We start from the raw sequence: 14,199 nt of genomic DNA on the forward strand, positions 1-14,199 counted from the left end.
TATGCCACCAGGGGGTGTCTTATAAGGGTGGTGGTGGTGGGGGGTGGGGGTGTTATTGCCCTGCTGCTGCCTGTCTGCCATGTGTTGCAGTGCACGTTGTCCTGCAGAGGCGGAGCCGTTGGTGCACACCTGCAGCCAATTACTCACCTGGTCGAAGCACTTGTTCAGTGCCAGATTGTTCCTCGTTCCTCGCCTCAACTTTGTGCATCCCTGCCTGCTTAGCTTTCTGCTCTGTGCCTCTGTTAGTGTTATTCTTGCTTGACTTTGTCCAGCAATGTCTTGTTTTGGCCTTCAGTTAATATTAATTCCCTATTTGGTTTTTACTCACCTGTGGTGTAGTTTTTTCCCTGTTATATTTTTTACTGGCAGTGCTTTTTGTACTCTTTTTTTGTGGCCTAATCCTGTGTTTATGTTTAAACTCTTGTGTCTAATTTTGTATGCCTTTTTACTCTTCAGATCTTTTTGTACTACATCTTTTGTTCACTATTTTGTGGGCTACAATATTTCAGCATCTTAGGGTTCAAAAACTAACCACGCCAGTTTGTAACATTTTTGTCATTAAAATGTGAGACAGTATGTAGATTGTACCTTTTTTTTAGGGTCAGAAAAGGACTACTATTGCATAGTAACTTTAATCCTACAGCGCACAAGTGGATGCCTGATGGAGTCAGAAATCGGAGGATGCTGCACACTTAGCTGCCACCCCCTCCCATATAACCTTGAAAAGACCTTAAGCTTCGCATATCAATCAGCCTCCAGGCCTGAGGCGCAGCCACCTGTTTGTGCAGGATGCAGGAATTAGAGGGAGGGGGAATAAAATAGAAGAAGAAACAGTGGAGACATCAGTGGGAGAGCTGTCATTGCTGTGTAACCACGGTGACATGTAACATCACCAAAAGCCCCCCATCATGCGTGCAGGAGCTTGAACCTGGCAGGGGAGGAGAATGTACTGCTTTACCTGACTATATTCATAATAAATCAGACCAATCCCTGTTATTTTTTTTTTTCAAATGTTTGCAGTCATCTGATGCGGGGTGAGGCTGCTGTCTGGAAGAGAAGCGAGGAGGTGAGCGCATCATTTTTTTTTCTATCCCCTCCTCCTCCTCCTCCTCTACCCAAAAGCTCCTCCTCTGTCCGTCGTTGGAGGCGAGACCAGTGACATTTTTGTGCTCTATGAGAGCAAGAGGGCACCGGATTGCGATTTGGCAACCTTGCTGCTGCTGCATGTCCGTCGCCTCTGTCCGGGAAGGTAAGGCGAAACCTCGCTTGTCCGCAGCCGTGCCGCGCGTCATGCACCTCGGCGTGCAGGCTCGACTTTGGGTCGGTGTTGATTTTTTTTTTTTTTATGGGAATAGTGCAGAGAGGGCGAATGCATCCGTGAAGGGCAGAGTTACCGGCACCGTTGATGGGCTTTTCGGTAAAAGTCAGCAGCGTCATCGCTGTTTCGATGTATCCGACGGCCTTTTGTTATTTTTAACTGAATTTTGGTGCATGTCACTCAGAATTACCTGCAAGTTTACCTTATTCTGTGTTGATTATTTGTGTTGAACAGACATGCACACTGCTTTATTACACTGGACTGCAGCTATGACCATAAAATGGCCAAAATGTGCCATCATACATGCATGTACTGTCAGAAATAGAGGTGAGAAGGAGTCAATTTATGTCCCTTCAGGTATTATCTATATTTATATACCCGTTTGAGACTCAAAGCGTACAGTGCTAAGCCATTGTACCCCTAAAATGATGCACTGAGTGCTATAAATACTCAAAGAACAAAGCCAAAATATATTTTTGTATTATTAGCACAAGCCCTTCTGTCTATTTAAGACTTTATTTGTCCCAGCAGCACAATAAGGTAAATGAAACCTCAATTGTTTCCAAAATGAATTGTCTTGAATAGATAAACTGTACAAAATTAAAGAATTGAGCAGTGAATACTAACCAAGTGTAGAAAATGGCCAAAGTCAGCCTTATTATTTATTTACAGTATGACTGCATTTTGGTGCATATGAGAAAAGTGATTTATGTTGGGAGTACATCTATGTCGGGGTCCACTAAGGCCGTATAATATGCAAAATTTGCAATCTTTGCTGCATGCATGCACTGCCAGGAATAGAGTTACAATATGAGTAATGTCCCTTTTTGGTATAATCTACATTAATGTACCCACTAGGGACTCTAAAAAGGGTACAATGACAAGCCATTACATCCTTAAAATGCTATAAATGCTCTAAATGCTATAAATACTCGAACATCGAAGCCATAATGTCTTTTATGTGTATTGAAACAACAGTGGTTCTTATTTCTGAATGCAGACATGTCAGAACTAGACGTAGAATAGGAGTCAGTTTATATCCCTATCAATATTAACGTATCCTATAGTGCAGGGGTGGGCAAACTTTGGACTCGTGGGCCACTGGGGGGCCAGATCAGATCACATCAAGTAACAAAATTGAAATTTACAGGTTTTTTTCTTTGTAAGTTGTGTGTCACATATTTGTTGACTTGTGTTCGGCAGCATGAGTGAGGTCATTGTCTGAATGGCTGCACTTAAAACACCACTTTTGTATGTTAAAGATGAAAAGCAACTGGCGGGCCGGATGTGGCTCCCAGGCCATAATTTTCCCACCCCTGTTATTGCGATTCAAAGGCACATCGACAAGCCATCGTACACCTAAACCCATACCTGTGCTAAAGTAAATTAAGTCTTCATTCTTCCCCAGCAGAGGCTAATATGAAGTCAACATTTGGCAAGCCAGATCCAGGAAAGCACCACCAGTCTTTTTGAAGCCAACATGACGCACCATCTCCGGTAAAAGCTGCCCCACCCACTCTCCCCTGCTCATCCTACCAAAGCCAAGCAAGAGTGAGGAACGCTCCAGACAGAACCGGAGCCGACATGGGTCCACCGTGCGAGCACACCGTAGCAACGGCAGCTTCCTGCAAGCGTTGGGGTCACCGTTGTCTGCGGAGGAAGCTGAGGCCCATGCGCATCTTCGGGTTTGTGGTGAGCCTACTGGCCATAAGTGCCGTCTCCATCTGTGCCTTGACTTGGTCCTCAATGGGTGAGTCCCTGGTCCCCCTGGAGAGTGTCCGCCAGTCGGTGCCCCGAAGGACTCTGCTCTCCAGTCAGCAGCAGCAGGAGGCCAACACGTCAGGCAACAGGTCGGTCGCATCCAAATCGAGCAACGAAAGCCAAGGGGAGTACCCGCCGGACCTTTTTACCCTGGAGGAGAGGCGCCAAGGAGCCGTGATCCTCCACATGTTCGGCATGATCTACATGTTCATCGCCTTAGCCATTGTGTGCGACGAGTTCTTTGTTCCGGCGCTCACCGTCATCACAGAGAAGCTGACCATCTCGGACGACGTGGCCGGCGCCACCTTCATGGCAGCAGGTGGCTCCGCCCCAGAGCTCTTCACCTCCATCATCGGGGTCTTCATCTCGCACAGCAACGTGGGCATCGGCACCATCGTGGGCTCGGCTGTCTTCAACATCCTCTTTGTCATCGGCATGTGCGCCATCTTTTCCAAGGAGATCCTGAACCTGACATGGTGGCCGCTGTTCCGTGACGTCTCCTTCTACATCCTGGACCTCATCCTGCTCATAGTCTTCTTCCTGGATAACTTCATCTCTATGTGGGAAAGTATCACGCTGCTCTCGGGATACGCCGCCTATGTCATCTTCATGAAGTTCAACAGCAAGGTGGAGGGCTTCGTCAAGAGCTGCATGAACAAGAACCAAGTGGTGGAGGTGGAGGTGCAGCCCAAGGTGAGTTTGTTTCTTTAACATCTTCAAGTGTGGATTCCAACTATGAGAAGGTGCACGTACATGTCATTTAGTTTTGTCATTCCAAAAACACACCATCTCGGATGCCTCAAAACAATTTGGGATTAATAAACCTGGGTCAGATGTGGAATTCTGGATTAAGCTCTACAAATTGTGTCCCAGCCCAAGAACCAAATCCCTTTTGACAATCTCTTGAGCCATTTTCAAAGGTTGAGGTTGAGATAACCACAACTGGCTTGATGAGGTGAAGCCACTTAACACCAAACAACTCTGCTGCTAAATGTTAGCTCGCTCAACACAGCATGGAAAGAAATGAAATGTGGAGAATGTTGCACGGTAAAGCCTCGTCCTCTAAATACCAACCTGCACTCTAAGGCTAAGATTCCAAAATGCTAAGATGCTAAATGCTAAGATTCCACTGTGTTGTAAAGCCTCACAAATTTAACAACCTGCACCTTCTGAACTGCACAGGGAGTCTGCCATGTTTAATAATGCAATAATGCAGATTCCACGTCTGCTAAATAACAAGCATAATCTTCACATCTATAGGTGGAGTCCGTCGTGCCTGCTTTAATAACATGGGCAGGAAGGGCATCCATAAAACTAAGCCAAAACGAACCGGTTGACTTGAGAAGACAAAAATGAGGAACAAGACATTCTAAGAAACGACACTGGGGGCAATGAAATGTGGACAAAGTTGTGCCATAAAGCTTCATCTATTATATTTCTTCCGAGAGCTTGCGGTACTTTTACTTTGTGTGATTGACAAGGGAGGAAGGAAGGCGGTGTGGGCGGCAGAGTGCCAGAGAAGCTTGGTGACCTTGAAATGCAAAGGATGCTGGGTAGGAGCTTGAAAAACAACTTTGGATGCTGGCATTGTAGCGTTTTATTGTGGTTTAGTCGTCTTCAGGGTTAATCAAGTCACTTATAATTGGACCATAATCATCAAGTCCTGACACTTTAGGGACGCGTGCGTGCGTGCGTTATTTCCACTTTTTAATTGGCAGTTCAGCCGTAGCGCAATTTCTGACATAGATAGGAAGATGGCATTCCCATGATGCATTGGAAATGCAGAGTGTCTCAAGGTGCCCTGGATATGACTCACAGGTGTCAAGTATTGCTTTGTAGGATCAACAGGTCATTGCCCTTGAACTGAACACTTGATTAAAATGGCCTCCTGTGACTGTATTATGTATTAAAGTATTGAATGCATTGAATGGAAGGGCTACACCTGAACAATAAAACTGGCGACTTTAAGCCACATGTATTGATTTCATTATTAAAGCATTCGTCGGAAGTCGTGATGGGATTGTTTCTAATTCACAGATCGGAAATTTGTAATCCAAACTGCAGAGATTTCCGATCCTTGTTCCATGTTTGTGTTTGCAGTGTAATGTAATTGACTGAGCCGTATCTAGCGATGCTGGGACAAATAAGTTGTCACACACAATGGCTAAGGTGATGACCATGTAGACCATGCCCAGCATGTGGAGGATCACGGAACCTTGGCGCCTTCTCCTGGGTATTCCTCTTGGCTTTCGGTGCTCGATTTGGATGCAACCAGAAGTCTGTGTGCAACCGCATCACAGCGGAGAGTAACCAGCCATGAACAGGAAATTAGCAAATAGATGAATAAATCCAGAGAGAGAAATCTAATGCATCAGATCTGATGCATTAGGTTACTGCATACAGTATGGCTAATCTACAACCTGTCTGTTTTTCTGACCTAATACTTACCTCAAGTTGCCCTTTGAGACATACGTATACAGTACATTCATATGTTATACTTCCCTGTGGAGTGGAGTTTATTATAGCCTCATATAAAATAGCAATAATATTGAAGCAAACAGAGCTCTTGTATCAGAATAGCGCCTCCCTGGGGAGGTGTTCATGGCACTTTAGGCCTGAGGGAAAAACAGGACATGTTGGAGAGACTATGTCTCCCAACTGGCCTGCGAACGCCTCCGGATCTGCCGGGAGGAGCTGAACAAAGTGGCAAGGGAAAGTGAAGTCTGGGCCTGCCTGTTTAGGCTGCTGCCCTTGAGACCTGACCTTGGATAAGAAGTAGATGAATGGATGGATAAAAAATATTTTTTTACTAGGAGTGCATAACAAAAATTCAGATTCCATATTATTATATCATTGTAAAAATTAAGGCAAAGTACTAGAATTCTAAAAGTGAATGTAGTAGCGCGCCATGTGGTAATCCAGGGGGGCACAGCGTGTGATTCCACTTGCACAGATGTTGGAAGGATGTATTTACCTATTTGTTCATCCCGACTGCTGCCTTTAATACCTTTGTTTATTTAATGAGCGCTTGGTCAAGGGGTTAATCTCACTGCAGGGGCTTTTTGACCGTGGAATGAAGCAAGAAGTGATAATTATTTCAAGATTTATAGTCATAAGCAAAACCAAAAAAACAATACTACATTATTATGATCACCGGCGCTGTGGTAAACTGTCGCACATTCCGTTAAGCCTCTTATCGTCGAGTGGTGACTCAATCGGGACCACCAGGCAAAGGTTTGACTAATGAACAATCCGGGTCAGCGGAAGGGGCGGGGGATGGGGCAATTGAGGTCACACGATACCTAACGCTAAGCAACAGATGGACATGAGTGTACTAGTGGTTTGATAGTGTGGGACAGGTAGTGGTTTTTAGTATTTTGATGTTGTTGCTATGATGACCCCACATCACCTACAGCAGGGGTCGGGAACCTTTTTGGCGAAGAGAGCCATGAAGGCCAGATATTTTAAAATGTGTATCTGTGAGAGCCATATACATTTTTTTAAACATTGAATGCAATAAAATGTGTGCATTTTATTATAGATATAATGGGCTCTAATTACGTAGACCAGGCACACTACCCCACGCCAATGGGGTGTGGCCAGCACACTTTCGTGAGCAGCGCAGTGTCTAATAATAAATCAAATACTTGCCATTAATACAACTTCTGCTGCTGTATAGTTTTGCACCGTACTCCGTAGACGTATTTCATTCTTTTGGCCATCTTCGTCAGAAGGCTTGGTTCTGCAGCTTTAGCTATTTGACTAAAGGAGGAAAGTTTACATTTACATGTTTTTTTGACATCTCAATGACCGAGGTAGACTACAGCATTACCCAGTAATAATCAAGTTTCGGTGTTTGACCTGGAAAATATCATCAGGAAAGATAGATATGGTTGGCCGTATTGCAGCAGAATATAGATGGACAAATTAAAATGCATAAGAAAGTTGTTGATTTTGAATGTCATTTCTGTGATGGTTTACTTTAAAATGTTAGCAAAAATTCATTTTTATTGTGGTAAGAAATGCTTGAGAGCCAGATACAGTCATCAAAAGAGCCCTACCTGGCTCCCGAGCCATAGGTTCCCTACCTCTGACCTACAGCCTGGACACCTCTTGTGTGTTAGTATCAGTGCTACAAAACCAGTAGCTATATTTGTTTTTTCAGCAAAAAGGTCATTTGCTCACCAAAGTTTTAGGGAAATGCTTCCATCCTGCTCCATAACAATCCACAATGTAGTAGTCAGAGTAGGGAGGTTGTCATGACTGCTTTGATATTCAAATACGAACAAAAAGAAATTCCTAGAAATTAAGGTTAAAAAAACAAAACAAAACAGCATTCCACCATGTTGTCGCGGTGCATGGAGGCAGCTGTTGCTTCTGCAGAGATGGAAGGTATACAACCTCTTCCCGCCGCATTAGCAAGCTATAAATAGCCAGGCGACATCTTTCCATGTCAGGATGCGCCTCGAAGATCGATTACGAGGCAGACTGCTTCTGCTTCCTGTCTGCGTTCAGGTGTAACATGAAATATAATACCTGCGGTGGCATGTTGGTGTATGTCGTTTTAAGTGATAAAATTTATGATGACTTCAATAGTCGGTGTCACAAAGTTGCGATTTAAGCGATTTAATAAATGACAATCTATAAGTTTGACAATGAAGTTTAATTATCTGTTCAGCATATCTGGATTATAGCCATTAATGTGTTTTTTTTTGCCTTGTGTTAGGCCTCTCATTGTTGTTTGTAGCCGCATTGGTTGCTAATAACAAACAAGTGGCGCTCTCATTTGAATCCCAGGTGCTTATTGTGTCACGTCCAGTGGATTAGCACATTGTTGTCCCATTGAAAAACAAATTATCTTCATATGTGTGGCCATTGTGCCGTGCCGTGCCGTCTAGATGAATAATGTGATTTTTTTTATTCTAAGAAATTCAAAATACATCATTGAGCACCACAGACGGCTTTTTTAATTGCGAATGTCACTGATTTCTCCTTTTAATTCCATAAATGTCAACAATATCTGCATTCTTGAAAACTTGAAACGATATATATTTATTTTTATATGAAATAGATAGTGGGGGGAAAGCCTCCCGAGAAACCGAAAGCCATATCGATCATGAGCTATTTCTGAAAGACTGCTGCACCATGAAAACGCATGTGAAGGACAACGGGATCTTTTGTCTTGCCGGTGATTGAAATGACACCAAAGACTCCTGCAGCCTTGTGGCGAGAAGCCCCCCCCCCACAACAAAAAAATGCTACATGTAAATGTTATCATTTCCGTTGGCAAGTGTGCCCAATCATTGTCAATCATTCTAGATAACACGGCCCACAGGGTAAAAAAAGACAATTACAATTACATTGACAGTTACATTTAAAAAGTTTAAATGTTAAAAAAAATGCATGCAAGGTAACGTCGTAGAAGTTACAAGGGAAAAAGATGCTTGCAAAAACAAGCCAAAAACACTAAAGCTCCGGTGTGGGAATATTTCAACCTTAAATTGAAATGTGCAAAGTGAGCCAACTAACATGGGCGAGCCAGTATGCCGTATTTATTCGGAAGTGGTGGCAAAAAAACACCGAAAACACAACCACCTCTCATGGGGGGAAAAAACAACACATGAAGGTGCAGAGCCTTTGTCCCAATAGTCACCACTCACTGAGACGTTTGGTTAATAAAGTAAATATAAACAGAACACTGGAAAACTGTGTGCACATACAGAAATGCTCATTAATATATTTGAAAAGCCAGCATTTGTAGAAATGCTGCAAATGTTCGACAGAGAGTAGGGATTGCAAGTAAGAAAATACCTGTTACAAACCATCTACTGTATATGGTCTGTCTGGAGGACAATAATTCAAAATGCACCCGCAGTGTTGTATGACTCAGTTAAGTCTCTTTGTCCAATCAAATATTTTCACTGTACTTTTCTTAAAATTCCTGCAAATTGACAGTAATTTCCAGACTATTAAGCACACCTGAATGTAAGACACCGGGTTTAAAAGTAGTAGTTTATAATCTGGAATTTACTTCACTTTATTTCAGCAATACGACCCAATTGAGGATAAGCGGTATAGAAAATGCATGGATGGATTTACAGCTGTTGTTTTGTTTATATTTATATTTATATTTATACAGTTGTGTTCAATAAGTTTGTGATGTGTACTCCATTTTTCTTCTATTGTATACTTAGCAATCAGTTAATTGACCTATTTTTATACCCATACTTCTGCAGAAAGGAAATAGTTTTTAAGAAATCTGTCTAAAGGGTTCAGTATTAACTTTTTTTCTGTTTACTGAATCAACAGTGCCTCTGCTGGTTGCAGCCAAGTATTGCACTCTAATCTATCGATTATTACGCTCATCCCTCTTCAGAAAATCACTAGTTTGGAAGCAACCTGTATTCTGTCCTCTCGTGTATCTGAGCTGGAAACCGACCCCTGATTGGTCGGCAGGCACGAACGAGTGTGCGGGTGGAAGAAAGAGGAAGCGATTTTTGCTGGCGAGCACTGCCTTGTGGGAAATCAGCAATGGTGGCAGCTTGTGTAATTAGTTCTGCCTGTTAAGAAAAAATGAAGGAGTTACTAATTAGCAAGTGGGTGGCTTCTTGACTTGTGCACATTTTACACTACCCCACCGCCCCCACTTTCCCTTTAAAGACCATTATTATCCTCTCCGGGCAAAATGGAAGGGTTGCGGAGAAAAGGGCCGCCGCCTGCAAGCCCCTACCACGATATATGAATGTAAGATGGACAAATCTCGGAGGGTGTTCTGCCACGCTCCGACAAACAGGCTGCCTGCTGGAACATTATCACAAGTTGCTTTAACAAGGCACACAACTAATAGTCATAGAGTTTGCATGCTGCTTGGATAGCGAGCTTGACCACTTCATCAAAAACGTTTATTTTTACCCTAAAATGTGATCTTATTATGCGTATGTGTAACAAGGAGGCATCTTTGTCATTGCCGCAGTGACCCACATCATTATATACTAAAATAAAGAAGTGGCACGAACGCAAAGAAAAAGAACACACAGACAAAAAAGATATGGTAGGTAGGTAAAAAGATATAAGTATAAAAATACAGTAATCTTTGTTAATAATTAAACCACTCTTTGAAAAGTAGAGGTCACCGCATGCAAACTTCTGTGCGACTTTTAGGTGCATTTTTCTTCATTATTCTGTCTTCAGTTCCACTTTGCAGCTGTAGGGGGCGCATGTGAGCTCCCAAGTCCTACTTAAAGTGCTCATAACACCAAAACACGTTCATCTTGTTATTTCCGCTGTGAAAAATAGCATTGAAAGACATATTTCTCTGTTAGACGTGTGCTAGAATGTCGAAAAATGTATCAATTTTAAAAAAGGAGCCAGTGATGCCCAAACCAAACAGTCCCACCTGGATCTTAGGCTTCACTAGAATGCATTGGGTAAACTTCATGGAACAAATGTTTCAGTCTGTCTGATAAAGCATGACTTGAACTTTTATTTGATACCTCATCCATCAGCAGATATATTAAATAAGTTATTTTATTATTTTATACCGGAAAATAATGCTTTTGGTCCCCATTGAGTCAAATTGACAAATGCTGTGATTGAGCCACAGCCACAGCCTAGAACTTAGGCTGTGAAAATCTGTCAACAGAGTAACTTAAATTGTTTTGGTAATCAAAAAGTCCAGGGAAGAAAGTCAAGTGTCATATTTTTCATGTACATGCCTCTGGAGTGTATTCCTTTCCTCCGCACACAAGAAAAAATAAACAAGAAATACCTTGCTAATTGATGACAGGAATGTATAAAATCCACCACCTACTCCATATTTGAGAAAATAGCATGATTTTTAGCATGATTTTGTTATAAGCGGTATAGAAATCGATGGATATCTGAATTATCCATATTTTATTTGCCTTTATATTTACAATCAAGGCATCCAAATTGAAAACAGGACAACAATGCAAACATGACCTGTAGTATTTACGTGTCAAAAAAACAAACATTTTGCACAATTAGATTTTAATGAAATGTCGGATGCTGAGCCACTTTATTTTTGAAGATGGGACCGGACCGATCCAGTTGCCGTGTCTCGTGCGTAATGCCACACACCAACATGCACGTCAAAGCTGAAGAAGAAAACCCACCACCAACCGTGCAGACATGACAAGTTAGTTTTACTTTGGACATTGGATATTAGGTTCTGTAGCTACAGTGGTAGTTCCCCCTCACTGTGCATAAACTGATGTTGTTAGGGGCAGTGAACTAGCATGACAGATGCCGCTCTAACTGCTGGTTGAAGCCTGTAATCGAGTGGGTGAAGGTTCCCGCTAATATTATGAGAGTGCAACGTGAACAAAACATGTGCTCTGCAAGGTCAGTGTGCTATTGATTGTGCACACGCTCAGCTTAAAGGGAATGTTGGTTCCGAGCACTTCGAAGGTGCTGTCTGCCTCGGTTAGGTACTGCATGGGGGGTGCTAACTTCTTCTATTTGCTCAGTCTGCGCCCTGTAAACATGTAACATATGCCAGTCGATGTTCAAGAAAGTGTCATTTGCAACCATAAAAACATCTCCCTTTTGCAACAAATATGACACCTACACTTCCTTTCAGTTTTTGATCCCATTGGAAAATTCCCATTTAATCTGTTGTCAATTTGCGATGCCGAAGTGGAAGTGTGTCTACACTTTTCCCAGTAGCGCGGTGTTTATGTGCACATGGCTGCAGAGGGATATTCATCCCTCATCCCCCAACCCCATCCATTCAACCCTTCTCATCTACCACCAGCTGAGCCGCTTCCAAGAACCATCCTGATGTGACATTACGTAAGAAGTGGAAGGCAGAGCGACTATGGTATTAGCGGAGGCGCACAAACACACTAATCCCTCTATGTGATTATTAGTCATAATATTTAACGCCGGCTTAACGAGCGACCCACCGCGTAATCTCGATCTGGCACCTGTACTCGTCCAAGCTGCCACGGAGGAGGGTGAGGGCAAACGGAATGGAATAATTAAACCTTGAGTGTGCTAGGAATTAGCCTCGGAAATCTTCAGGATTAGTTGTCGTCGTTTGGCTTTTTTCTTGTGCCGATTGCTTAAATTCGGGGGCCGTGAGATATGTACTGTAGCTGCTAAGTCAAAACAGCGAGACGGTATGTTTTAGAACAAGGGTTCCCCCAGCAAGGGGGGGGGGGGCATAGAGAGCATGAAGTGATTTTGGTTTGCTGTTTTATGTTCTGTTTTATTCAGTATTGAAGTGTTTATTGGCACTTTATGCTGTGACATTGCCAGCTAATTTTATCATCTCTTATGACCCTCTTGTCAACGTCTTTGCTGTCTATTTTTTGTCTAACACTTTATTTCCTTTGTAATTGTTTTTTATTAGCTATCCTGTGTATTCTCCCCTGAACTGAATGTTGCAGTGTCATCTGCAAATACTGCTGGCTTTAGTTTTTTTTTTTAACTTTGCAGACGCCAACCCTTTGAGGTACACCGCAAGATGCAGATGTGTGGTCTCTTAGCCTCACATATTGCTTCCTGTTTGTTAAGTAGCTTTTTACCCACTTCAAAACCACACTGCTAATACCATAGTGTTCTAATTTCCTTGTTAAGATGTTATGATGAACTTAATAAGGTTTATTGTTCTGTCATTTTGGAGGAAGGAACTGTACACAACTTCCCACAGTGGCATTGGAAATGTTGTTGCAGTTTGTATTCAATTAATTGATTGGATTTTTGGCACTGAGCACCACTAGAAAGACACGTTAAAAACAATTAATGTGAGTTCATACCGCTTGACTATTAACTACTATGACAGGAAATGTGAATGCAGCCTACAAAACACTGTAAATGTAACCTAATTGCAAAGCAATGCAGAAGGACGGCCTTGCTTATTAGCTTACAAATGTGGGCATCTTTTCACCAGGCACACCAAGAAGTGCCTTCACAAAAACAAATGCGTGGGTTGGCAAACAAAGCCTCCGCAGTCCCAACAAATGTCGAAGCACTTCGGAGACATTTCACACATGCACACATTTTACTTTTTTTTATGGGCTTGTGTTCATCACTGTTGTTGTTGTTGAAAATAGACGTGCCAGGGCGCCTGCTGGGAACCATGGCAGGGGATGCGATTTTTTTGGGGGGGGTGGGGGTATGCCTGAGTCACATGTCCACTCATTCCAAAAAAAAAGTTCTACATGAAAACTGTCAGCATTCCACTCTTGCCAAAGTACACTCAACTTTATGGTACTTTTGGAGAATAGTTTTGTGGCAAGAATTAAACCAGTGATTTCACTAATTAATGTCTCTATTAATTTAACTGCTATAGTCAAAAAATTGCTGCATTTGAAGTATGACGTGTAGTATGACGCTCTATATACCTCTGTGTGCACTGTAAAATGTTACTATTCAGCTGTTGGTGTGAAACTCATGCTTGTTACTCTTGGCATTGTTTCCAATGAAGTGGTCAACACTATAACCGTGGGCTGTTTCCGCTATTGCAGTGCATCTCAAATAGTGGGGCGGGGCGTGGTGAACTGTCAAGGGGGGGTGGGAGATGCAGCGAGGACACTGAATATTAGAGCAGACCTGCCGATATGTATGAATTTGTCATTTGACTCTTCACTGCTCTCCATTTTGTTGCGTTTCGCTGGTTTCAATTTTGAATTTCGTCTGTACGATACAGATAAATAATTAGCAGTTTATAAATAGTGTTTCAAATTTTGCTTCCTGGTGCAAGAAACTCCACCCGCTCTCAGACAGCAGGGACATGGCTCCACCCACAACATGCAGTAGACAGACCTATCCGGGTATATAAGTGATGTTTGAATAATTAATAATAATTATAATTATAATTTTAGCAATTGTAAGTAGAAAGTAGACCACCACAACGTAACTCAAAAGGGCATCCTCCAATTGATATGCTATTTTTCCACCCGATTTTGAGATCTCATGTCATCTAATTCGAAGGAATCATCCCCTCATCATCATCTATTGTGCTGTAACATCTCCTTCTATCGTCTTCATCTTGAGTGTCTGGTCGTGTGCGGCATGCTTCACATCTTTGTCTTGTTCTCTCTCTCTCGTCCCCCCCTTCCCTTCCTTTTCTTTTTTTTTAACCTGCTCTTTCT

The 14,199-nt window shown here is 42.5% G+C and overlaps 1 protein-coding gene across 10 annotated transcripts in view; it reads left to right on the forward strand.

The window, feature by feature from the left end:
- The first annotated feature begins 856 nt into the window (after positions 1-856).
- slc24a2a (solute carrier family 24 member 2a) overlaps positions 857-14,199 on the forward strand; it is a 31,767-nt gene continuing 18,424 nt past the window's right edge. For 5 of the 10 annotated variants that reach the window (XM_058067107.2, XM_058067112.2, XM_058067109.2 and 2 more), the window contains exons 1-2: positions 1,090-1,249; positions 2,727-3,772. In XM_058067107.2, coding sequence (XP_057923090.2) covers positions 2,903-3,772 — 870 coding nt within the window. In that variant the 5' untranslated portion in view covers positions 1,090-1,249; positions 2,727-2,902. Of the gene's footprint in view, positions 1,067-1,089; positions 1,250-2,726; positions 3,773-14,199 lie in introns of those variants that run through there. The other 5 variants (XM_058067104.2, XM_058067110.2, XM_058067111.2 and 2 more) reach the window with 3 other exon arrangements.

This window comes from Doryrhamphus excisus, linkage group LG2, assembly GCF_037039965.1.
Source record: "Doryrhamphus excisus strain RoL-2023G ecotype Guam linkage group LG2, RoL_Dexc_Guam_v1.1, whole genome shotgun sequence".
In the NCBI taxonomy this organism is placed as follows: domain Eukaryota; kingdom Metazoa; phylum Chordata; class Actinopteri; order Syngnathiformes; family Syngnathidae; genus Doryrhamphus; species Doryrhamphus excisus.